Raw genomic sequence first — 24579 nt, 5'->3', positions numbered from 1 at the left:
ATCTGAATTAACATTATCATTTTCCTGATATGTACCATCGGGGGTTTTTAGGCTGCTATGACAGCACTACATGATTTAGTTTACATTATTGTTAATATCCTATCCACAATTTTCATCCAAATCAGTCTATTACTTAAAAGCACATCAATATTGTCATATCTAGCATTTTGTACTTCTAAAGCACCTCTAACTGAATCAATCCACCTACACCTTTGTCTTACTCTGGGTATCTTTCCTGCCATCTTGACATCAAACACCTATTTTGCTAATTTTTCTTCACCCATTCTATCTGAGTAGCCATATCACCTTAGATTAACTTTAACTGTCAGATTTTAGGGAAAGACAACGTATACTAGAATATTAGTTAAAAACTTCAGAGCTGAAGCTGATTCCAGGAATAATTCTTGGAATCAGCCTAAGCTCTGAAAGATAATGTCAACTGTGTCAGTGAATTTCGAGTGATGGTGTGATGCTTAGACAGGGAGATAGAGAGTAAGTGAAAGATATGAACAATGAGTTGACTTCTTTGAAAGGAGAATTTAGAAGACATGAAAGGCTGACTGTGAGATGAACAAGAAATGTAAGAGAGAGAGGGAATAAGAGATGAGAGAAAGAAGGTAGAGAGCTGAAGGGGGGAGGAGTGGAGAATGTAGCTGAGCAAAGAAGGAATGAATGGATCTGTGTATGTGTGTGTGTGGGGGGGGGGGAGTGCATAGAATCACCATGATTCAATGACTCATGGTGTGCAGAACAGAATGTTAGAGTAGTTTTGCTCCCACCCATGAAAAATGGTACATTTTGTATCCTGGGTAGACTGAGGATTTTTTTTTCCTATTTGTATCAATTTTATATTTTTTTTTTTTGTATTTTTGATTTATTTTTTACATAGTCCAGACACCCTACTCTAGAGGCCAAACATGAAACTTCAGGCCTCCAATAAGCAGGATAGTGGTCTCACACCAGATGATGATATTCAGCTCCCACCTAAAGACGATTACAAACGTCCATGTCGGGATTCAAACCTGCAGTCTATTGGTTGGAGAGCAGATATGCTAACCACTCAGCCAACCAGGCCGACACTGGCAGAACAATAGAAACTGTGTCTATGGCAATAAAGGGATGTGAGAACGTGGATGAAATGATAGTGATGGGTGGTATAAATGATCAGAGATGAAGTGGGAATTGGGTAGCAAGAGATTTAAGGTTAATATATGAAATGTGCAGTAGAAAAGTGTGAGAAGAAAACAGTGATTGCATAGCCCAAATATGATAAAGCAGAAATGAGAATGGGAACAGTACTAATGAATGAAATTATAACAAGAACAGGTTGAAAGAGAGAGGTATGGAACATCTGAATGCTCAGAGGGAATTTGAAAATGGAAGGGCATAAGCTTCAGGAGATATTGTTGTTCTTGAGGTGAGAATGTTAGGAAACATTCTCACCTCAAGAACAACAGGAAAGGAAACAAAGATGGATAAACAAATCCACCAACTACAGCGAACCGCATCATCTGCACCAATGACATCTACTGTCCTCCACCACTAGTATTTTCACAGACAATCACAAACATCCATACCCATGGCAGGATTCAAACCCACAGCCTTTTTTTCTGGAGAGTGGATACGCTAATCACTCGGCCAACCAGGTCGGTATGGTGGGAACAGTCACTTTGGAAATGGGAACAGTCTTTGGAACTTGTGGGAACAGTCTTTGGAACTTGTGGGAACAGTCACTTTGGAAATGGGAGAAAAGATTCCACATGAAGGATCAAGTGGATTCTGGAGTGAATAATAATAGATATAGAAATGGTGTCAGTGCATTGATATTTCTTTATACATATGATAGGAGTATCAGGAATAAAGAAAGTGAAATGGCCTTTAGGTCTTAGCCTGTCAAATGATTATTAAACTCAATGAAATGTGGCTGACAGAAGATGATATCTTGACAGGAATAGAAGTAGAAGGGTACAGCATATTGTGGCAGGATAAGAAGGGCAAGCAGGATGGTGGTGGAGTACGTACCATTACTTACGATAAGTGATGAGTTGAGTCCTCTCAAAGTGGAGAATTTTGAAGGAAATGCATTAACAGTTTTGAAAGTGTACAGGGCAAGATATTTAAGGGGATGTTGCTACAGGCCAGAGAATATAGAGAACAAGCAGAAAAAGTTTAAGCAGGTCAGTTTGACAAGTGATCAATATGGAAGATTTTAATTACAGCAGTATATAAATTGAGCAGAGGAAACAGCATACAACAGTAAGAGAATGGAATTTTTGTAATTCTTGAGGGACATGTGTCCCAAGCATCATGAACAGGGACACAAGGATCAAAAGTTTTGGATTTGGTCCTTGCACCAGAGCATTCGATTGTAACTAAGACATTAGTCTTGTTCCCCAAGCTTGCATGGTCAGACTATTTGGTGTAACTATGCAGTCTTGACTTGGAGGATGAAAAGGCATGCAGAAGTATCATGGAGAAAGCAATTTAAGTGGAATTATAAGGCAGGTGACTATAATAATCTTAGAAATCTGCTGGGGATGGAAGAATTGCAAGGGAGAGATATTAAATAGTGCATAAAGGTGCTGGTGAAGAAATAATTATCAACAGCAATAGCAATTTGCATTCCACAAGTGAAAAAGATAACATTATTATTATTATTATTTAGGAGTCCAAAGACTCATCAAGGGAGGGAACCTACTCTACTCTACTCTCCATCTCACCCACTCAAATCCACCAACTACAGCGAACCGCATCATCTGCACCAATGACATCTACTGTCCTTCACCACTAGTATTTTCACAGACAATCACAAACATCCATACCCATGGCAGGATTCAAACCCGCAGCCTTTTTTTCTGGAGAGTGAATACGCTAACCACTCGGCCAACCAGGTCGGTATGGTGTGATTTGGTGCAAAGTGGATGACTAAGAAAATCAAACAGGAACTGCAAACAAATGAAAAAGAGGCTATGGAAAATGTATAAAGGTAGAAGTGGAGAGAAGTTGCATGAGGTATATAACACTCAACCAGTGGTGGCTCATAAGAATTTGTAGTGGTGGGGCTGCAATGCTACCAGCCCAAACTGCATGTGAATCAAGCGTTACCCCCAACACTATCCCCACCAGGTAGCAGTTTGGTGTGGTCTGCATTGAATGCAGCTCCAGCACCGAGTATACTAGCTGGTACTGATTCTAGCCCTAGCCCACACAGCACATTGACTACTGCTACAAAATGAATTATATAAAACACTATCAAGTGATATTGTATTACAAACAAGAAAATAACTGTTTTTAGATCGGTTTTAATGACAATGACGTTAATTTGTGTTGTCTGTACTCGTGTGGTAGCAATGTACTTTGGGCTACAATGCAACCAGCCCAAACTGCACATAAATCAAGTGTTACCCCCACTATGTATGTTGCGATTTGCTGCGGTCCGCATTGAATGAAGCCCCAGTGTTGAGTATACTAGCCAGTATTGATACCAGCCCTAGCCTGCACAACACATTGACTATTCCAAAACATAACTATTGCTACAAAATGAATTATATAAAATACTATCGAGCAGTATTGTATTACAAACAAGAAAATAATGGTTTTTATTTTAAATATAAAAAATTTAAGAACGGCGATAATAAAACAGGCACTTTCGTTTTAGACTGGAGGGGCTGCAGCCCTTATGGACAAGCCACTACTGGAAAGTGACACTATAGTAAGGAAGACAAAGGAATATGAGAAGGGGATTACAATCAAAGGAAAATCCTAAGGAATGCTTTCATTAAGTAGTCAGTAGGAGAAGAAATGATTGTAGACAAATGACACTATTAGTTGGAAATGTGAGTTAAGTGACCAATGCAGATGACATAGTGGAGCTGTTTATTTGATCACTTTGGTGAGGCATGTCATCCAAGAAAAGCAGATTTTATTCTCACAGGGATAGGGAGTGTTAAAGATTAGAAGTGCAGTGCACAAGGAGAATGTGTTTCAGATACTAAGTACTGTGGAACTCAATAATACAGTGAGAACTGGATTGGACTGCACTGTGTATTTTAAGAGAATGTGCTAAGGAATTTTCAGCTCCAATGGCCTGACTGTTCCATGAAAGTCTAGCTATTGAGAAAGTGGCTAGTGAGTGGAAGGAGGGTTAGATAGTGCCATCGCACAAGGGTAGTAACAGAATGCAGACATCAAACAACAGATGAGTTTGTATTATTTCTTCTGTAGTTAAGATTTTGGCAAAATTAGTGAGAGATCGCACAGAGAATTGAATGGATGAGGGTAATATCTGTGAAGGTCAGCATGGATTTATTAAGGGCACTTCTTGTTTCAGTAATTTGCTTGCCTTGTATAATAAAGTGACAAGAGCAATTGAGAGAAAGGAATATTATTATTATTACGTGACACCTCCAAGGAGTCCAAAGACTCATCGAGGGAGGGCACAAACTCTACAACTCTCTATCTCCACCACTCAAATTCCCCAAATACAGCGAGCTGCATCATCTAAACCAACACCATCTACTGCCCACTACCACCAACAGTATTTCCACAGACAATCACAAACATCCATGCCAATGGTGGGATTCAAACCCACAACCTTTTGGATGGAGAGTGAATATGCTAACCACTCAGCCAAGCAGGCCAGAATACCAAAGCTGGAATATACCAAATGTTTATTTATTTATTTATTTTTTACTTTGCAAAGGCATTTGATAGGGTGCCACATGATAAGTTGATATTTCACCATTCTCCAAACCCTTGCTCGATTCCCAAGGATAGCCCCTAGCCCAGACCTCTTCTGAAAAATTTTCTATCAATAATTGAAAAAACTTTTCAATAATTTATTATGTCTCAATTATATCACTCCTTTTCCGCTAATCAGCCAATTTCTATAATCCACAAATCTTGTACTACCTTCATAAGGTGCATTCCATAGACCTGCCGCAATAGTGGTCACTTTCTTCTGGAAGATTATCTGTATTCTAATATTATTTTTTGAGGAGTTGCTAAAGGATCAAAACAAATAACTGGAAGAAGACTTTGCGTTTAATGAACGCAGAAAAACCAATTGGGGTTTCTGACCTAATGTCCAATCCTCAACTTAACTTGGCATTGCCAATTTAGAAGATATCCACTGGGTAATGAGAAAACGAGGATGGACTGGAAATTTGGTACTTAGCCGACAAAATTGTTTATCTATTGCTTAAATAAAAGATCAAATAGGCTTCACTTTGGCGATGTAACATTATTTAAATTAAGGGGATATTAAATCTCACATTATTTCAAAGCCGAATAAGAAACTCAAAGATCGGAATCAAAGAGTTTCATGCCAAATATAGTAAACTATAAAAATTTCAGCAGATTGTAGCATAAGCTAAAGCACATAGTTCAACACTAGGGCAACTCATTGCAAAGGTGGGTAAAGTTCTGATCACTATTTTTAGTATTACCCATAATGTAAAACACATCTCCTAGGAGATGTATGATGTTATACATTATGGTGGAAGGTCACTACCCAGACCGCTTTTGACCTTTATTGAGGTCTGATCAGTGAGTAGGTAGACCAGGTGGGTAGACCACATAACTCTACTTGAAACTGCCTTCAAATCAAAAGTTTTGGTGTCGAATGCTATTGGTACTCCTTCAATTCCTTGATCATTATTGCTGTAGTGTATCCTATACATATTATTCAGTGAGCTCTCACGTGCTTTTGTCTTCTTTGTTACATTAATACTAATTTATGTCCATGTGGTATTTTTCCAGTTCTTCTGTGTCACAATACAATTAAAAAGTTAATATGGATGTAAGCCTTTCTGTATGTTAATTTAGAATAATGTCTAAGAGAAATTTCTCTTTCTGGTTAACAAGGATTGCAATTTAATGTCAAAACATAAAGATATTATTACCTTCTGGATTTCCTGTTTATGTGCTTCAATTTCAGCCAGTATTGCTTTATATTCTTCAGAACTTGAAAGAAGATTATTCTGCATTGCACTTATAACAAAAAAAAAAACATTGTCTACTATTAAAACCAATTAATTTTAGCACATGGAAATATTTGAAATTCACAAGAATAACTCAAACATTTTCAGAATTTCGTAAAATTACAATTCAGAAGCATTATTCCACAATTATATAAACCGCTGTGTTCTAAGTTGGTCCTAATTCATTCCATTCTTTACTAGTTGTTTATTCCCTCTACACACCTATATTACTGTTCACTCTCACTATGGCAAATACCATAATAACAAACAAACTCCTGAAAAGTCCTGACCAAAACCATATAATATTATAGTAAAATAAATTTACTGTCACAAACTATCCATTCCTGTAACAAAGTATTCCTGTAGTCCCTACAAGTTATCTATAAGGAAAGTCGACTATATAATGTACTTTAGGTCCGTAATTTACTTAACAAAAGTCAGCTTAACAAAAGTGAGACATTGATTAGAGTTGTCAGATAGTATGAAGTGTATGCTGAGTGTCTGTGAATGATGGGTATATGTGGGGGGTGAGGAAGAGAATTGGCATCGGCTTGTTGAATGAGCACATCCTTTTGAGAGTCCAACTGTTTAGATATAATTAAATCTTGCTAGAGCAAATGTGTGATTTTAATAAACTACCAAACAATTTTGACTGAAACCACAGTTGCACTATGCTATTATAAAGAATATTCACTAGAGTAAACTATCTATTATACAGTAGCTGAGTTCATAGTCCATTTCCATGACACAAAAGAAAGTAAGGAAAAAACACAAAAGTTGGTGAAAGATAAAATACAACAGTGGGAGGATAGAGATGTGGTATTCTATAGTGGGCAGCACAGCTTTGTAAAGGGTAAGTCCTGTCTTAGTAACGTATTCACATTTTATAATAAAGCGACAGCAGAACTGGATAAATGTATGATGGCTATACTGGATAATGACTATACCATGATACTGCTCAACTTTGCCAAGGCATTTGACAGAATACCACATGGAAAACTATTATGAAAACTGGAGAGGATGGGTATGAATATGATATAGTATGGATAGGGGGATGGCTGACAAACAGACACCAGAGAGTAGTATATGGTGGAGTGGAGTCTAGGATAATGATGGTGACTAGTAGAGTACCTCAGGGTTGGGTACTAGGGTTACTACTCTTTAATTTTTATATCACTGACATAGGGAATGATTTAATCTTTAAAGGTACCTGTGGCATGATTATAAACAACAAATTACACGAAAGCCACAGAAATTAACTTTAATGAAATGAAAGTACAGATATTTCATACTAAAAATAACAGTACATCATAAGTGAGTAAATACAAGCAAATCAAAGAAATGGGAATACAAGTTACATACAACAATTGCTTTATCAATTAAAAATGGTTACTGCATGCTAGAAGTTAATATATTAATAAATACTATTAAAACTATTTTTGATGGTTGCATAAAATGAGAATCTCCCAAACTTTTTTTTTTTGGGAAGGAGAGAGAGAGACAATCGTTCCAATTCAGATTTGGGCTTGGCAACTTTCTTTGAATAGGCATTCATATTTAAAACTGCTTCTATGAAGAAGACAAGCTTCATTTCACTTGATACTGTGTTTAGTGTTAATAGTATGTTGTGCCAGACGACTTTTGAGGTTTCATGTATTTAATACAATACTGATGTTCATTAATTTCCCCCACATAGAATGGCCTGTCTGCCCAAAGTATGTCAGATAACATTCACAAGGTATCTGGTAAATGCCAGCTAATAATAGAGGTGTTAGATCCTAAATGAAGGAATCTTGGAAAGAAATCATTCATTTGGAATCTAACATATAAAACTTGCTGACATAGAGAAATACCTGCACATCAGCTGTAATTAAAAGTGAAACTTCTTCACTTTATGTAAAATTTGTATTCTTTATTTCAAGTGCCTTATATTTAAGCTGATGTGATCATATTAAGATTTCATTTTAAGTATGTCTAAAAAGAGAGATAATCTGATTTAAATTTAAGCCTCACTTAAGCTATGTAAAATTTACTGTGAGTCATCTAAAAAGTTGCTAAGTAATAATTCCTGGAAGGCATAAAACTACACGTGTACAGCGTAACGCTAGTGGCTACAGCTTACTCAGAAAATTACGTTGCCATATATTCTGTGAATCCAAGTATAACAGCGTCGTAAAGGCAAAGGATGAACCCAAAGGGGTGAAAAGATAAGGGCCGTGTGCAAAAAAGGGGACTGAGAAAAGAGGGCACTCTATAGAAGAATATAAGGGGTTGAGCCCGTATTGGAAGACTCTCTTGTCGTAACGTTTTCCTGTTTTGGTGGTTCGGAAGTTAAGGGGGGGGGGGGGGGTGAAGTGTGTGATAAGATGTCAGACTGCGAGCGTTCTTAAAATGAAGTAAGATTCTATGCAAAGCTGAAGGTAAAAATTCCAGTCCTAGCAGAATCAAGCCGTCGCTGAAAAGTGGCATCGAGTTGTTCCTGAAACGCAAAGCTTTGAGTCCGTTTTCGGCAGAAGGAATGAAGATAGCGTAACCCCTACGTTGGCGTATGGACAGCCAATAGATGAGAAGTATCCAGACATAAGTGGTGCAGAACGATGCGGAAAAAGGTTGGTAAGGTACAATTACTCTAATTTTGTGTGAAAGTTCATTAGAAGAGAGAAGATTGTTTACGAATGTGAAATTAAGAACTGTATTCTAAACAACTCTGTGGACAGTCTCTATTTAGAAAGTTAACCTCCTTTGAGAGTAAGAAGAATTGTTTGGAAGAGATCTTTTGTAATTTTGTATGTGATAAGATTAACTTGATGTGATAAGAATAATAGAATTTAGTATCTCAGTAACATTAGAATGTTTGTTAGTTTTCTCTTGCGAATAATACTACTGAAAGGTATTTAGCTCAACTTCGTATCATTTGCTATATATATCCCAATATGCAGTTACTGTGTTTAGCATGCTTTATAAGATTTAATTAATTTAGAAAGTGTTAACCTCTTAATTCGAGTTTTATTTAGTATTGATCATAATTGAGTGTATGAATTTTGTATTGTGTTTTAGATATTCCAATAAACATGTCATATTTACCTGAACCTGAGTCATGCCTGATTATGATTCCAAATTACCACTTATAAAAATAGAACCTATTTTGGCAGGAAGGATTTATTGAGTGAATATAATAATAGATTTAGGTCACGACTGCAATAATCTAAATCTATACAGCAGTTTAAGTAAGATATTGTGTAAGTAATCTTCAGACTCTAGTATTGTCTTCCTGAGCAAGGATCTTTTCTGCTAGGATACTGGCTGGCGCAGCAAAATATAAACTTGCCAATATCCGAAGAGGAAACAATCCTAGATATAAGAATAAGATTAAAGTAAGTGAATAAAGAGAATAAATCACAAAAGATAAATATTTAACAATAGAGCAGCCGGTAGGATTTTGATTGTATAAGGTTTTAGATAAGAAAGGATAGATTTAAGTAAACAACTAATTAAGCATAAATCGTATAGAATAAACATCGATATAACAGAGGTGACAGTTTGTCTTTTGTAGATGGCAACAGATGAGAAATTTTGTTGATAGGAAAATATGTGGGTATAAGGTGATACTTCTTCAAAATTCTACCAATCGGTTCAGAGATACTAGAAATATAAGAAATTGGAACCCTGCAGTCTGTTGAAGAATCCTGAGGTTTTGGAAAACATAGGAGTCAATTATCTGCTGGATTTAATGTAACCATTAAATTCCATTAAAGTTTTGATATTGAGAAGTTCTTGTTGTAAGCTTGAGGGAGAGGAGCATACATTATGTGCTCTATTAATTAAAGACTTGATAATACAAATTCTTTGAGCAGACTTTTGATGAATGTATCTGCCAGTAAAGGTAGGTTTTTGATAAACACTGGTTGATAAATTACCAGAGGATATGAGCATAAGAAGGATGTCCAAGAATGGTAACCTACTAGCCTTTTCTTTTTTCCATGGTGAATTGAATGTGCAGATGAAGGCTATTTATCCACTGTAGGAAAGTGGCAAGTTCTTTTTCAGAATGAGGCCAAACAGCAAAAACATCATCAACATAATGAATCCAGCGAGAGCGTTGGGGATGAATGGATGAGAACAAAGTATCTTCCAGATTCAAAAAATATGATAAATTTAGTTTAATCCTTTATCCCAGTGAGAGCAAACAAAGTTTGCACCTGAAAATATCTTCAGGACTGAATATAGTGTTGTACTATTATATAGTGTTGGTAGCTTGCTCCACCTTTGCTATGAGTTGCCTGGTGTTGTACTACTTACCCAGAAGATATTTTCAGGCGCAAATTTTGTTTGCTCTCACTGGGATAAAGGATTAAACTAAATTTATCATAGTCTAACCTAGTGAAAAATAAACTTTCAGTTCAAAAAATAGTTTACCAAATGTGGATGGCAATAGAGGGCTATCCATGGCAGTGCCTTCAATCTCTCTGAAATATCCTAATTCTATAACAAATTCAAGAATCCTAGCAATATCAGTATCAGGAGGGAAAGATTTAAGAGGGGATAATCAGTTGTTTATTGATGATGCAAAACTGGGGAGAGCAATAGTTGATAAAGGTGATATCCATGGTATAGATATCTTGAAGGATGATTTAAATAAATTGGCAGGGTAGCCAAAGGATAATGATTGTAAGGTTATGCACTTCGGGTTGAAAAGGTTGCATATGGTGTGTCATATTGATGGTATTGAATTGCAGGAAATTGATGAGGTTAGGGACTTGGGGATAATGGTGGGCAAAGAGTTAAAATTCAGAAGGCATATTGCAAAAGTTGGTAAAATGGCTCAATGAATTATTTGGATGTTGAAAAACATGCTAACAAGTAAAGATAAATAAGTTATTATCCCTCTTTATAAGGCTATGATCTGGTCATGTCTTGACTACTGCACACAGATTTAGTCACTGGGCTTCTTGAAGACCAGGAGGTGGTCGAAAAGGTTCAGAGACGAGTGACTAAGATAGTGACAGGTCTGTGGAATGCTCCCTACGAGAATAAGTTGAAGGTTTGTGGGTTACAAAAGATTAGTTTAGGCGGAAAAGAGGGAACATGATAAACTTTTAATACAGTAAAGAGGTTTTATAAAATTGATGCAAGTGAAATTTTTCAATATATGACATATAATCAGAGAACTAGGGGCCACCTGTGGAAGTTGTGTAGGAGTGTCAATAAGGAGGGAGAGTGGGTACAGACCAGTACCTATTCAGATTTTTATGTGGAGATTGGTGAGTAAGTGGAATGGACTGCCTGAATTGGTTGTGAGTTTCCTTACGGTGAATGGATTCAAGAAGAGGTATGATAGAATTTGTGTGTATGAGGGTTGATTTGGATCTCCTGTGATGAGTCTCTGGACTCCATGGAGATGTCATAAAATAACAATAATCCTGCTAGTAATAAAACTCCATTTTCAGCTGAAATACTCCAACAAAGAGATCATTAGACAACTCCACTAATATCTTCTGCATCAGTTACATTATTCCCATTTTTATTTAGCAATGTCGTTCTTCCACAATCGTTTCTCCTATTACTGTCCACATAATGAAAGAATTTTTTTCAGCCTTGAGATCTGAAAGCAATCCAATCATATTCCATTTTACCTTCTTTGCCATTCTATTCAATTTCCTGCGCTCCATATTATACTATTCATGCAGCTGTTCACCTCTGCTTACACTTCCACTATAATAATCCTCTTTTTCATCCTGCAGTTCATACTTGATATCGTTATTCATCTACTTTACCCAAATCGTATTCTCCTTTTCACTTGAAGTATACAACTTACTATTGCTGCAAATGAATATTTCTTCATTAGTTCCCTTACACTGGTAATGTCTCATACATTCAGTTCTTCCAATCCACAAGATTATCTTCATCATAAACTGTCTACTCATTTTAATAGCTCTAATAGTCTACTAAATTATGTAAATCTTTCAGTATTCCAAATCTCCAAGCAGTGCGGTAAGCTTTTTCCATATCAAAGAAAACCAGGACTAGATGCTCACATTTTAGGAAGATATCTCTAATGGATGTATCCAGCTGTATAAGATGAGCAGTAGTGGAATGATGTTTTTGAAAACTAGATGTGTTCTGGAAACAAGATTGTTTCTCTCTAGAAACATAAAAGATGAGAGTTAACCATTTTTTCCCTCAGAATCTTGCACAAGCAGCTGGTGAGAGATAGTTGAGTATTTTGGATCCTTCCTTGGATTATGAAAAGCAATAACAATTGCCTTTTGCCTAGTATCCAGAAATATGAATTCACAAAGGGTTTTGTTGTGAAAATGCAACAGTTAATCAATGGATCGTTGAGAGATATTTTACCATCTTATAATGGATATTATCTATTCCAATAGCAGTCGGATGGTACTTAAGCAAAGAAAATTTTATTCACTAAAAACGAAATTTAATTTCTTCAGTAAATGGTGTGTTGTATTCTTCGGTACCATTCAAAGAAAACAAAATTTGTTGTTTTTCAGCTTTGCATTTTTGGACAATGAACTCATGGAGGGGGGGAAACAGGAAGATGTTGCAGATATTTTGCAAAAATCTCCCTGAATGTCAGCAATTGCTGTTTGGCAGGCAACTGTGCAAAAATTATGTTCTAGGATGGAGAGCTGGTGGGTGCCTTTCATTTCCCATAGCTTAGGCTTAAGCACATTTGTAAGCAATTAGGGTTGTTGTGGAGTACCTGCAGAAACTACCCCAAAGATTTCTTCTGGGATTCTTTGGCAGCTGTGCAATTATCATGACTTAGAAAAACGTAGAAACTAACAATGCGTTTTAGGAATTGCAGTTCTGGCTGTTCCTATATGCTGTTACATGATTCACTGACATGATATGAGCTGACCACCGTAGAGTCTAATTCTGCTAATCAGGAAAAAGTGGGCCAGTCAACTTGCTTCATTTTCCACCATGATACAGTACATGGTTGCCCAAACAGCAAAGTGGATATCACGGGAAAGTGATCACTCCCAAATAAGCTGTCATCAGTTTCCCACTTAAACAATGAAGGTGAACAGATAAAGAACAAATTTCTGCCTGACATTACGGCTCTTTGCCATCCCCCTCCCCCATTGCTAACTTTTATACGTTACCTTTTGAGCAAGGTGCTCTAAATCCCTTTATTTTAAAACCTACAGTTTGGCTTAGATACGTTGCTGATGCTTTCATTATCTGGCCACACAACCACCAAACGTTAAAACACATTCCTTAACCACCTGAACAAACAACATGAGAGTCTAATCAAAATGATTAGACTCTCATGCATGAGAATCTAATCATTTCCTTCAGTGGCAGAAATGGCTTGTGAAAAAGTTCATCATAGATAATAAGCCTTAAATACTGAAAGAACTCCCTGATCCACTGGCTAGATCAATGTAGTAGTGTTTGGAGGAAGAAACATGACCTGATCTTGGGGGTGAAGATCACCAACGTAAGGAGGATGACCTGGAGCATTAGCTAGAATTAATAAAATTTTAAATTCTACATTTTCTTTAATACAACAGCTTTCCATTTCACTCACATAACAGTTGATTAAGGTCAAACAATTTTTGAGCCATCCACGACTTCTTATTGCTACGATAATGAACTGCAAGCGTATGCTTCCTAATGTTTTTAAAGACTCAGGGATTCTCACTGTGCCATATCACAAATGGTTTCAGTTTATATCCAGCCATATTACACCACAAAAGAATCGTAATATGGTCTTTAAGAGCTTTGAAACCAGGTATAGATTTTAGCTTTTGTGGATGAATGTCTGCTCAGACATTTTTTTTCCAAAACAAAGAGGTCTCATCCATATTAAATATTTGCTGTGGCAAATAATTTTCCTCCTTAATAATTTTTTCCAATTTCTCCACAAACTCATTGGCAGCCTTCTCATCAGCACTTGCAGATTCACCATACATTTTCACATTATGCAGCGCAAAACTTTGCTTGAATCTCATGAATCAACAGAAAGAAGCACTGAATTTGTAGTCATAATCGGGCCTTGCTTTCTCCTTCAACATGTTGTCGAAAATAACTGCTTAGTACCTTAGCAGTTATTGTTTTAGTGCTAAGGAGTGTGTGCTTTTGGTTAAGGTCCTCTATCCATTATGAAACAAGCCATTTCTAGTCATTTATAGAACCTTGTCGTTGCTTCATCACTATCATTGATTTAATGGAAGTAGATCTTTTCACAAGTCTAGGATTTTATCCCTATTTTTCAAAATGGTTGTCATTGTAGAATGAGACCATCTTGAAGTCGTGCGATCACAATGATGGGCTTACCAGCTTCATAACTTGCAACTTCGTTTCAAGATCAATTGCTCACCTCGTTTTCTGTGATTCTTCACTAGGTTTTTTGATTCTGCGTGTAGAGGCCATGTTGCACAAAACATCGCAAAATATTTAATGATAAACACAAATAACCCATTTCTCAAAATCAAAATCAACAGAGGAAATGTTGAAGATGCCGAGTGCCGACAGAGGTTGCCACTGAATGCGCTATTACCACTGCGCATGATGCATTGTTGCTAAATAGAAGCCTTTTTACTTTATGCTCGCTTGCATCTTGTTCGAAAGTATAGTCAAAAATGTTATTTATTCCCTTATGGGATCATGGACGTATCTTCGAACGGACGTAAGTTCGAGGGATGACTGTACTTTCATTGGAGGCAAATGAATTACCAATATTCACAGTTATAGCATTATATGTATGTGCCAAATAAATTGCTGGTTTGGAACAACTTACATGTGTACAACAGTAAAAATTAAATTTTTTATTATACAGATATTTCATCTTCTGTATCATAAGCAATCATCAGTGCAAAGAGTGAACAAAAATAAGCATGCATTAAATTCGAATACCTCTATGTATACAGTTGTGTACTCAGGTTGAAACTATCATTATCATCATCAAATTCCTGCCATGTACCCTCAAGAGGTGTATAGGATATGATAGTACTACATGAAAAATTTACATCATTACTAACTTCCTATCTACAATTTTCTTCCAGATCAGTCTGTTACTTGTCAAGACTCCAATATTATCAGATCTTATATTTCTGTCGTCTAAGGCACTTTGTACTGTATCAATCCACCTATATAATGATCTTCATCTGGGTTGTTTTCCTGCCAACCTGGCAGAGAATACTTGTTATGCCAATCTTTCATCGCCCATTCTGTTTAAATGACCATACCACCGTAGATTAGCTCTGCTAACGCATTCCTGGATGCGACAATGTCAAGTTCTTTCCTAATATCCTCGTTTTTAATATGATATTGCCATTTATGCCATCTGTTCACACTTCAAATCTTTCTAAGGATTCTCATACCTGTGGTCTCTAGTCTTTGGTCAAGTGTTTCACTTCAGACCCAGCTCTCAGATGCATAAGTTAAAAATGGTTTGAACACTGTCTTGTATACAGCTAATTTAGTGTTCCGACTAATTTCTCTTTTATTCCATATGAATTTATTCAATTGACTTCCTACCATACCAGCTTTGTTGATTCTGTTGTCTATTTCCATATTTAATTTACCATCTTCATTAAAAATCGTGCCTAAGTAGTTGAAATGTTTTACTTGGTTCTCAGGTTCTCCATTCACAACACAGTTGACATTTTCAATGATTCTGCCTATTTTCATTGTCTTTTTATTGCTCTTCATACCATATCTATTACAACAGTTATTCAATTTAGTCAAGGAATCTTACAGACTCATAGCGGATTTCTTGATAAGTATAACATCTTCCGCATAAAGCAAAGAGCTGACATTAACATCTCCAATTTTGATATCATGTTTAATACCACTTTCCTTCATAATGTGATCCATATAGATAATGAATAACAGTGGGGATAATGCACATCCGTGTCTCACACCAGATTTAACATTAAACCATCTTCCTGTACTTCCTTCAATTCTAAATGCTGACTTACAACTCAAATACAGACTAACTATTGCTTGATATAAAGCCCCCATTGACAACATATAACTGTAGCGTATTGCATAGTTTCTCTCTCTTGGCACCTTATCATATGCCTTTTCCAGATCTACAAAACTCAAATAGCCATCTTTGTTATATTCCCATGATTTCTCCACTGTTTGTTGTAAAGTGAAGATCTGATCCTGACAGCCTCTATTTGGCCTGAATCCAACTTTTTCTTCACCAAGTTTTTCTTCTACAATTCTTCTCAACCGTTTCTCAAGTATACTTGCATATATCTTATCAGGAACACTCAATAGAGAAATACCTCTGTAATTCTCACATTCAGTTTTATTTCCCTTTTTATATATGGGTACTATGAGAGCTCTACTCCAAACATCGGGAATTCAGCCCTCTGTCCAGGCCTTCTGAACTATGCAGTGAAGCCACTGCAAGACTTTTATACCACCATACCACAGCATTTCTCGTCGATTATCATCTACTCCTGCTGCCTTTCTACATTTTAAGCCTTTGATGGTTTTTTTCAACTTAAAGTATGGATATGTATTTCTGACTGTATGCCTGTTAAGCGTTTTTTACCACTGTGCTATCACTGCTTGTTTCATTTAGCAATTTCTCAAAGTAATTACTCCATACTTCAAGGATATCTTTTTCTCCCATTTTCATGCCACCTTTATTATCGTTAACTCCTTTTACAGTACTCTTTCCTCCATTTCTAAGCTTCTTCAACAACCTCCAAAATATTTTGCCACCTTCTTGATATTCGTTTTCTATGTTCTTGCCAAAGTCCTCCCATGACTTTTGTTTAGCTAGTTTTAAACAGCGTTTAGCTTTCTTACATTTCCCCCTGTATTCCCTAAGAGCACAAGCTGACATATTTGCCAGGAAGTTATGAAATGCTTTCTTCTTTTTCTTCCTGCCTCTTTAACTTTCTGTGTCCAACATGGAGTTCTGATTTTTCTATCCTTGCAGACAACCTCACCACATGTGCCTCTGGCTGAATCAATCAAGGTTTTATTTCAAGGCTTGCCACTGCATCTTTAAAGTTTGGTTCCTGTTCTCAAACTCTTTCATTTTTTCTTCAATAATCTTTGTGTATTTTAGTCTAGAGTTCACATCTGAGAGCTGCTCAACTTTTATTCGCTTTAAAACTTTATTACTTTAATTATGTTATTCTTTTCAATATGAAATTCAATTTTATCCTGCTCAATACTAAATAGTGATCACTTCCAATTTCAAATCCTCTGTACACTCTGGTGTCCTGCACCAGGGAGAAAACATCACTATCAACAATAATATAGTCAATGAGACTTTTCTTATTCCTTGCCTCTTCTCTCCATGTGAATTTGTGCACATTTTTATGTTGTAACATGGTGTTAGTAATAACCAGTCCATGTGCTGAGCAGAAATCCAACAAATATTTGCCATTATTTCTCCAAATTTTCGCAATATTTTTTGTATGTCTGACAATCATTTCTCACTCTGCTATTTAGATCCCCAACAAGGATTAACTTTTCCTTTTTCATTGTGTCAGATGCTTTCTCTAAATCCTCAAAAAATTCCTCCACTTCTACCTTAGTAGAACCATCTGTGGGATCATAGGCACAATTAAGTCTCATTGTCCAGTTGACCATTCTGATATTTACCCACATCACTCTACTTGAGACTGCCTACCATTCAAGAAGAGTAGCCTCGCATTTAGTGTTGAATACAATGGCTATTCCTTCTTTTCCTTGATTGTCATTACCTGAATATAACATTTTGTATTTATTGCTCAGAAAGATGATACCAGTTTTTGTCTTTTTTGTTTCAGTCACCCCTATTATGTCGATCTGGTACTTATCTAATTCCTCAGCTAGCTCCATTTCTTTACCATTCAGGCTTCTTATGTTGATAATGCTGATCTTTAACTCTGGTGATGTTGAGTTGGGGTGTTTTTTTAGATTTGTTCCAGTAGCTGACTTTTCTCTGTTCACCCTGGTTCCCTGGTGAAAACAATCGGGGCCTTGTTGAACTGGGCGACACCCCAGCTGGCATGAAATTTTGTCATGTTGTACCATCATTTTGTAATTTGGTTTAAGCCAATAAGAATTACAATTTGGTCAGAAAAATCCCAAATTGCCAGCCCATCCTCGTTTGTTCAGTATCCAGTAGATACCCAACAGGATGCACCATGAGAAGGTAAGGATTGAACATTAGGTCAGAAGCCCTGGTTGGTTCTCCACATTCCTTTAAAGGCTATGTGGAGGTCTCCTCTCAGTTATACAGCTTTGACCCTTAAACTGAAAATAAAGTTAAAATGGATGAGTTAAAATAAAAAAACTAGACATCACAAATTTATTTAATACAGTTCAGACTTCAAGAATAGTAAAGAAATAATTATGATTAAGGTTAGATTGATTAAGGACTTCAGCATTTCCTTTGCATAAACATTCTTGTTTATACATGGACCTATGTAGCAACTTGTTTTCCAAATGGATTCTGAGGCTAATGTTTACAAATCCCATGTTGTGCCAGACCAGATTTGTGAGTTTTCATAAGCCAGATGTTGTCCTCATGTTCAGAGATACATTTATTGACAGATCTTCCTGTTTGTCCATAGTAAAACAAGTTGCTCAAAAGTGGTACATTGTGGAGGCCAAGTAGCAGGTTATGATTTTGGTTGATAGATAGCAATGAGAATATTTTTTTTATTCTCACTGTTTTTTTTTTCACAAACACCAATTTGTGCCAGCCATTCAGATGGGTGACACAAATTGGTGGCCTTTAATATATGGTATAGGAGGTGGATTTCTTCTTGTCATAGTTGATGTATAGGAATCATTATTTTCCGAGTTATTCTTTGATTATAACTATTTAATGAGGTTTTTTGTTTGAGAGTTTCCAGTTGTTGTTTTAGAGATTATTCAGAAGAACAAATCTTGTGTGCTCTGGCACAACCACTTTTCAACTATAGCTTCCACAGCCTCCAAAAAACTTGTACTTTTTTTGCACAAAAGACTACATCTTTGCATAGAGTTAGCAGCTATTTGGAGTAGAGCACCAAAATCCTCTCTAAGATTGCTCAATTCTATCCAGAAAAAAGGCAACCTCATTCATTAATGATCCCTCTCTCACATACCCACTTCAATCCTTCTCTCACAGACATTCAGTATCTGCCTTGTGTCTCTTCTATAGATACTTTCATGGACAGTGCTCTACTGAATTGACCACCATTATTCCTCCACTCTCCTTCAAAATCATGAAAACAAGAGCCACTGCTAACCAACACCCTTTTACAGTCCATCTTGAAATTCACCAAACCAACTTCACTGCCTCCTGTTTCATTCCATCTACTTCTCCACCCAATCTGCCTTCCACAAAGATTACAACCCTCAGATGTTCAAGCAAAATGTGAACAGATTTATCCTTTCTAACGTGCTATAGTTCTGGTGGCCTTAAGTGTGGAACTGATATAAAAAAGATAATAGAAATTTTTGATGCCACATTTTTATGATGGATGGTGAGCTGATGTATTGTGGATATAGCAACCTGTAAAACTTGGTTTTCAGTAAGCAGAAGAGGAAATGGATCCCTCTTGTTTATGCTGGATGTGTACTTCTAGAAAGGAAATACCTTTTGATGATTCATTTTCTAGTGTGAACTTAATAGGAGGATGTAGGAGTGTTGATTTTTTGTAAAAATGAGTGAAGTTCTGGTTCTGTGGACTCCAAACTGCAAAGTTATCTTCAGTGCACTGCAGCCATATTGTCAATTTTCAGTCAAGAGAAAAGATTCTTCCAGATGCTCAAGCCCATTACAATTTCTTCCATTTATTTGTATATTTTATCTTTCCACATGAAGTAACCAGATGTAACCGTAAATTTGAATAAGTCTGCTATATCTGATGGAAATATTTGAGCTATAAATTCTGTGATCTCTTCCTGAGAGATATTTGTGAAGAGAGAGACAATGCCAAAGCTTACCAAATGTTTGAATCAGCCAGTTTTATGTCTTTAATTGTTGCAAGAAATTCTGTAGAACTTTTTTTGAAGAAGCTGAGTAGCCAATGAGAGGACGAAAAAGGTTTGACAGTAATCTTGAGATTTTATATGTAGGATTACATACAGAATGACCAATAAGTCTGAGTGGACATTTAATTTTATGTAATTTGACATATTCTAGATCAGGACTGTCCAATCTTAAATAATTCGAGGGCCATATTAAAAAAAATATTTATCCGAGGGCCTCATCACAATGCGTATCTATTAATTTGGTGAGTAGCAGCGACACACACAACCTCGATAGCTGAACAAACGAACAACACTAATCGTACTCTCAAGTTCTCTGTGAGCGCCCATAGCATGCGCTTTGGAACAAAACAGTGTAAGAGCGCTTCGTTGACTCATCTAATAATTGAAAAACATATGGGTATATAGTGATGCAAAAACGCCAAATAAAATTACCAACATCAAGATTATTGATAGAATTAAAATATCTAATATGCATTCGATTCAAATTATTTTATTTTTTTTGCCCGTGAAAATCAAAACCCACAGGTGGGTCACACAAAATCACACTGCAGGCCAGATGTGGCCCGTGGGAAATGCTTTGGACAGCCCTGTTCTAGAGGATATCATATGGTATGATCTAAGTCTTTTGATAGTTTCTTGATCTATAGATGTTGTTTTACCAATAACACTGCATTTATTGAGTTGACTTTTGGCAGGATCTGTATTAAGCTTAGAGTATGTATTCTGATCACAAAGAAGTAATTTCATTTTTCAATCACATGATTTGGAATCTAAGAATACAGTGGTCCCTTGTGAGCTTTGATTATAACTATGTTATTATTGCATTTTAAAAACTCCGGGGCTTTTATAACTCTGACAGCAGAATATTCAGTTCCAATGGTTGGGCATTATAGATCTCCTTGGCTACTTCAAAGTGCATGTTTGTTAGCTTCCTTAATAGACAGATGACCGATGTTCTTTTTGATGTTGTGCATGAAATTGGGCAAAATGGCAGACCTTTGGTCCCATGCTACTACATTCACACAACCTCGATAGCTGAACAAACGAACAACACTAATCGTGCTCTCAAGTTCCCTGTGAGTGCCCATAGCATGCGCGTTGGAACAAAATAGTGTAAGAGCGCTTCTTTGACACATCTAATATTTGAAAAACACATGGGTATATAGTGATGCAAAAACGCCAAATAAAATTACCAACATCAAGATTATTGATAGAATTAAAATATCTAATATGCGTTCGATTCAAATTATTTTATTTTTTTGCCCGTGAAAATCAAAACTCACAGGTGGGTCACACAAAATCACACTGCAGGCCAGATGCGGCCCGTGGGAAGTGCTTTGGACAGCCCTGTTCTAGAGGATATCATATGGTATGATCTAAATCTTTTGATAGTTTCTTGATCTATAGATGTTGTTTTACCAATAACACTGCATTTATTAAGTTGACTTTTGGCAGGATCTGTATTAAGCTTAGAGTATGTATTCTGATCACAAAGAAGTAATTTCATTTTTCAATCACATGATTTGGAATCTAAGAATACAGTGGTCCCTTGTGAGCTTTGATTATAACTATGTTATTATTGCATTTTAAAAACTTCGGGGCTTTTATAACTCTGACAGCAGAATATTCAGTTCCAATGGTTGGGCATTATAGATCTCCTTGGCTACTTCAAAGTGTACGTTTGTTAGCTTCCTTAATAGACAGATGACTGATGTTCTTTTCGATGTTGTGCATGAAATTTAAATAGGGAATTCAATTGGGCAAAATGGCAGACCTTTGGTCCCATGCTACTACATTCACACAACCTCGATAGCTGAACAAACGAACAACACTAATCGTGCTCTCAAGTTCCCTGTGAGTGCCCATAGCATGCGCGTTGGAACAAAATAGTGTAAGAGCGCTTCTTTGACACATCTAATATTTGAAAAACACATGGGTATATAGTGATGCAAAAACGCCAAATAAAATTACCAACATCAAGATTATTGATAGAATTAAAATATCTAATATGCATTCGATTCAAATTATTTTATTTTTTTGCCCGTGAAAATCAAAACCCACAGGTGGGTCACACAAAATCACACTGCAGGCCAGATGCGGCCCGTGGGAAGTGCTTTGGACAGCCCTGTTCTAGAGGATATCATATGGTATGATCTAAGTCTTTTGATAGTTTCTTGATCTATAGATGTTGTTTTACCAATAACACTGCATTTATTGAGTTGACTTTGGGCAGGATCTGTATTAAGCTTAGAGTATGTATTCTGATCACAAAGAAGTAATTTCATTTTTCAATCACATGATTTGGAATCTAAGAATACAGTGGTCCCTTGTGAGCTTTGATTATAACTATGTTATTATTGCATTTTAAAAACTTCGGGGCTTTTATAACTCTGACAGCAGAATATTCAGTTCCAATGGTTGGGCATTATAGATCTCCTTGGCTACTTCAAAGTGTACGTTTGTTAGCTTCCTTAATAGACAGATGACTGATGTTCTTTTCGATGTTGTGCATGAAATCTAAATAGGGAATTCAATTGGGCAAAATGGCAGACCTTTGGTCCCATGCTACTACATTCACACAACCTCGATAGCTGAACAAACGAACAACACTAATCGTGCTCTCAAGTTCCCTGTGAGTGCCCATAGCATGCGTGTTGGAACAAAATAGTGTAAGAGCGCTTCTTTGACACATCTAATATTTGAAAAACACATGGGTATATAGTGATGCAAAAACGCCAAATAAAATTACCAACATCAAGATTATTGATAGAATTAAAATATCTAATATGCATTCGATTCAAATTATTTTATTTTTTTGCCCGTGAAAATCAAAACTCACAGGTGGGTCACACAAAATCACACTGCAGGCCAGATGCGGCCCGTGGGAAGTGCTCTGGACAGCCCTGTTTTAGAGGATATCATATGGTATGATCTAAGTCTTTTGATAGTTTCTTGATCTATAGATGTTGTTTTACCAATAACACTGCATTTATTGAGTTGACTTTGGGCAGGATCTGTATTAAGCTTAGAGTATGTATTCTGATCACAAAGAAGTAATTTCATTTTTCAATCACATGATTTGGAATCTAAGAATACAGTGGTCCCTTGTGAGCTTTGATTATAACTATGTTATTATTGTATTTTAAAAACTTCGAGGCTTTTATAACTCTGACAGCAGAATATTCAGTTCCAATGGTTGGGCATTATGGATCTCCTTGGTTACTTCAAAGTGTACGTTTGTTAGCTTCCTTAATAGACAGATGATTGATGTTCTTTTCAATGTTGTGCATGAAATCTAAATAGGGAATTCAATTGTCCAAAATGGCAGACCTTTGGTCCCATGCTACTACATTCAGTTCATCCTTAGTTTGAGGAAACTCAGATAAATCAACAACCCATTTATCCATTAGGAATTAGGTTATATTTTTCTGCGATTGTTTTAGTAAGGTTGAGTATTTCTTATTGAAATTTGCAATACTTTATTTCACAGGCTTTATTGCCTGCATTTTTGATATATTAATAACTGTATGGAATAAGTCTAGGTTTAGCATATTTCACAGATCAGCTTCCAACTCTGCTGTTTTTATGATATTTAACACTCAATTCCTTTTTTGAAACTCATAAATGATTAAGCAGCAGAGAATAGCTAGCTTTTGGATTAATGGAACACCTGACAATTTAACGACTTCTTTTAACTTAGCAACAGTCGGTAAAAGTCAGCACATCTGCACTTCTTTAAAAATAAAATTCTAGCACACGGCTTACCTTGTTTCAATTATAGCTTTACTCGTAACTTGCTCTTTTGTGCTGTTGACTCCCCAGGAAGGACCGAGACTATTTTGGAGAGTCAACAGCACAAAAGATAGAATTATACGTGTACCACAGAAAAATCAAATTTATTATAGACATTTTATCTAATGTATCATAATAAGACATCACCAGTGCAAAACAGTGAACAACAAGGAATTTGAAATCTTTATGTATACAGTTGCGTGCTTATAAGTTAAAACTATTGGGGTTAAAAATAAAATTAAAAAAGATATGTTAACAAAAAGCTCTAACTCAACATCTATGAGTAGAAGAAGAATAAACCTCAAATCGGAAGAAATGAAGAGAGGAACCATCAATATAAAGAGGAAGTGGCATTACTGAGACAAAGAAGACAAAAACAGGTAAGATCATACTAAATAATAAGTATACAACATTATATTTGGGCAATAATGATCAAGGAATGGAAGGAGCAGTGAGCATTCAACACCAAATGTTTGTTGATATTACTATCAACGAACACGAAGATAAACTTCTTGATTGGAAGGCAGTTTCAAGTAGAGTTAGGTAGGCAAACTTCAAAATGGGGAAATGAAAATGGACCATATGCACAAATTCTTGTGCATATGGTCCACATAGAAGGTTCTTCTAAGGAAGAAGTGGAGAAATTTTTTGAATCATTATAACAGGCAGTTTAAAAAAAAAAAAGGAAATAAGTGTTCCTTGTTAGAGATCTGAACAGCAGAGTAGGAAATCAATCCCACAAGGCATATAGGAACACTTTGGGAAAATTTGGAAAAAAGGACAAAACTTATAATAGTGGTAAGTATTTACTGGACCTCTGCTCAGGACATGGACT

At 36.2% G+C, this 24579-nt stretch overlaps 1 protein-coding gene across 3 annotated transcripts in view; it reads right to left on the bottom strand.

Annotated features, from left to right (window-relative positions):
• LOC150108792 (kinesin-like protein KIF11-B) overlaps positions 1 to 24579 on the bottom strand; it is a 706328-nt gene that overhangs the window by 480831 nt on the left and 200918 nt on the right. For all 3 annotated transcript variants that reach the window (XM_090403242.1, XM_090403252.1, XM_090403263.1), the window contains exon 11: positions 5904 to 5991. In XM_090403242.1, coding sequence (XP_090259368.1) covers positions 5904 to 5991 — 88 coding nt within the window. The remainder of the gene's footprint in view (positions 1 to 5903; positions 5992 to 24579) is intronic.

Source organism: Typopeltis vanoorti, chromosome 2 (genome assembly GCF_054136105.1).
Source record: "Typopeltis vanoorti isolate ZY-2024b chromosome 2, IOZ_Tvanoo_1.0, whole genome shotgun sequence".
Taxonomy (NCBI): domain Eukaryota; kingdom Metazoa; phylum Arthropoda; class Arachnida; order Uropygi; family Thelyphonidae; genus Typopeltis; species Typopeltis vanoorti.
This window is presented reverse-complemented; position numbering and strand designations above follow the sequence as displayed.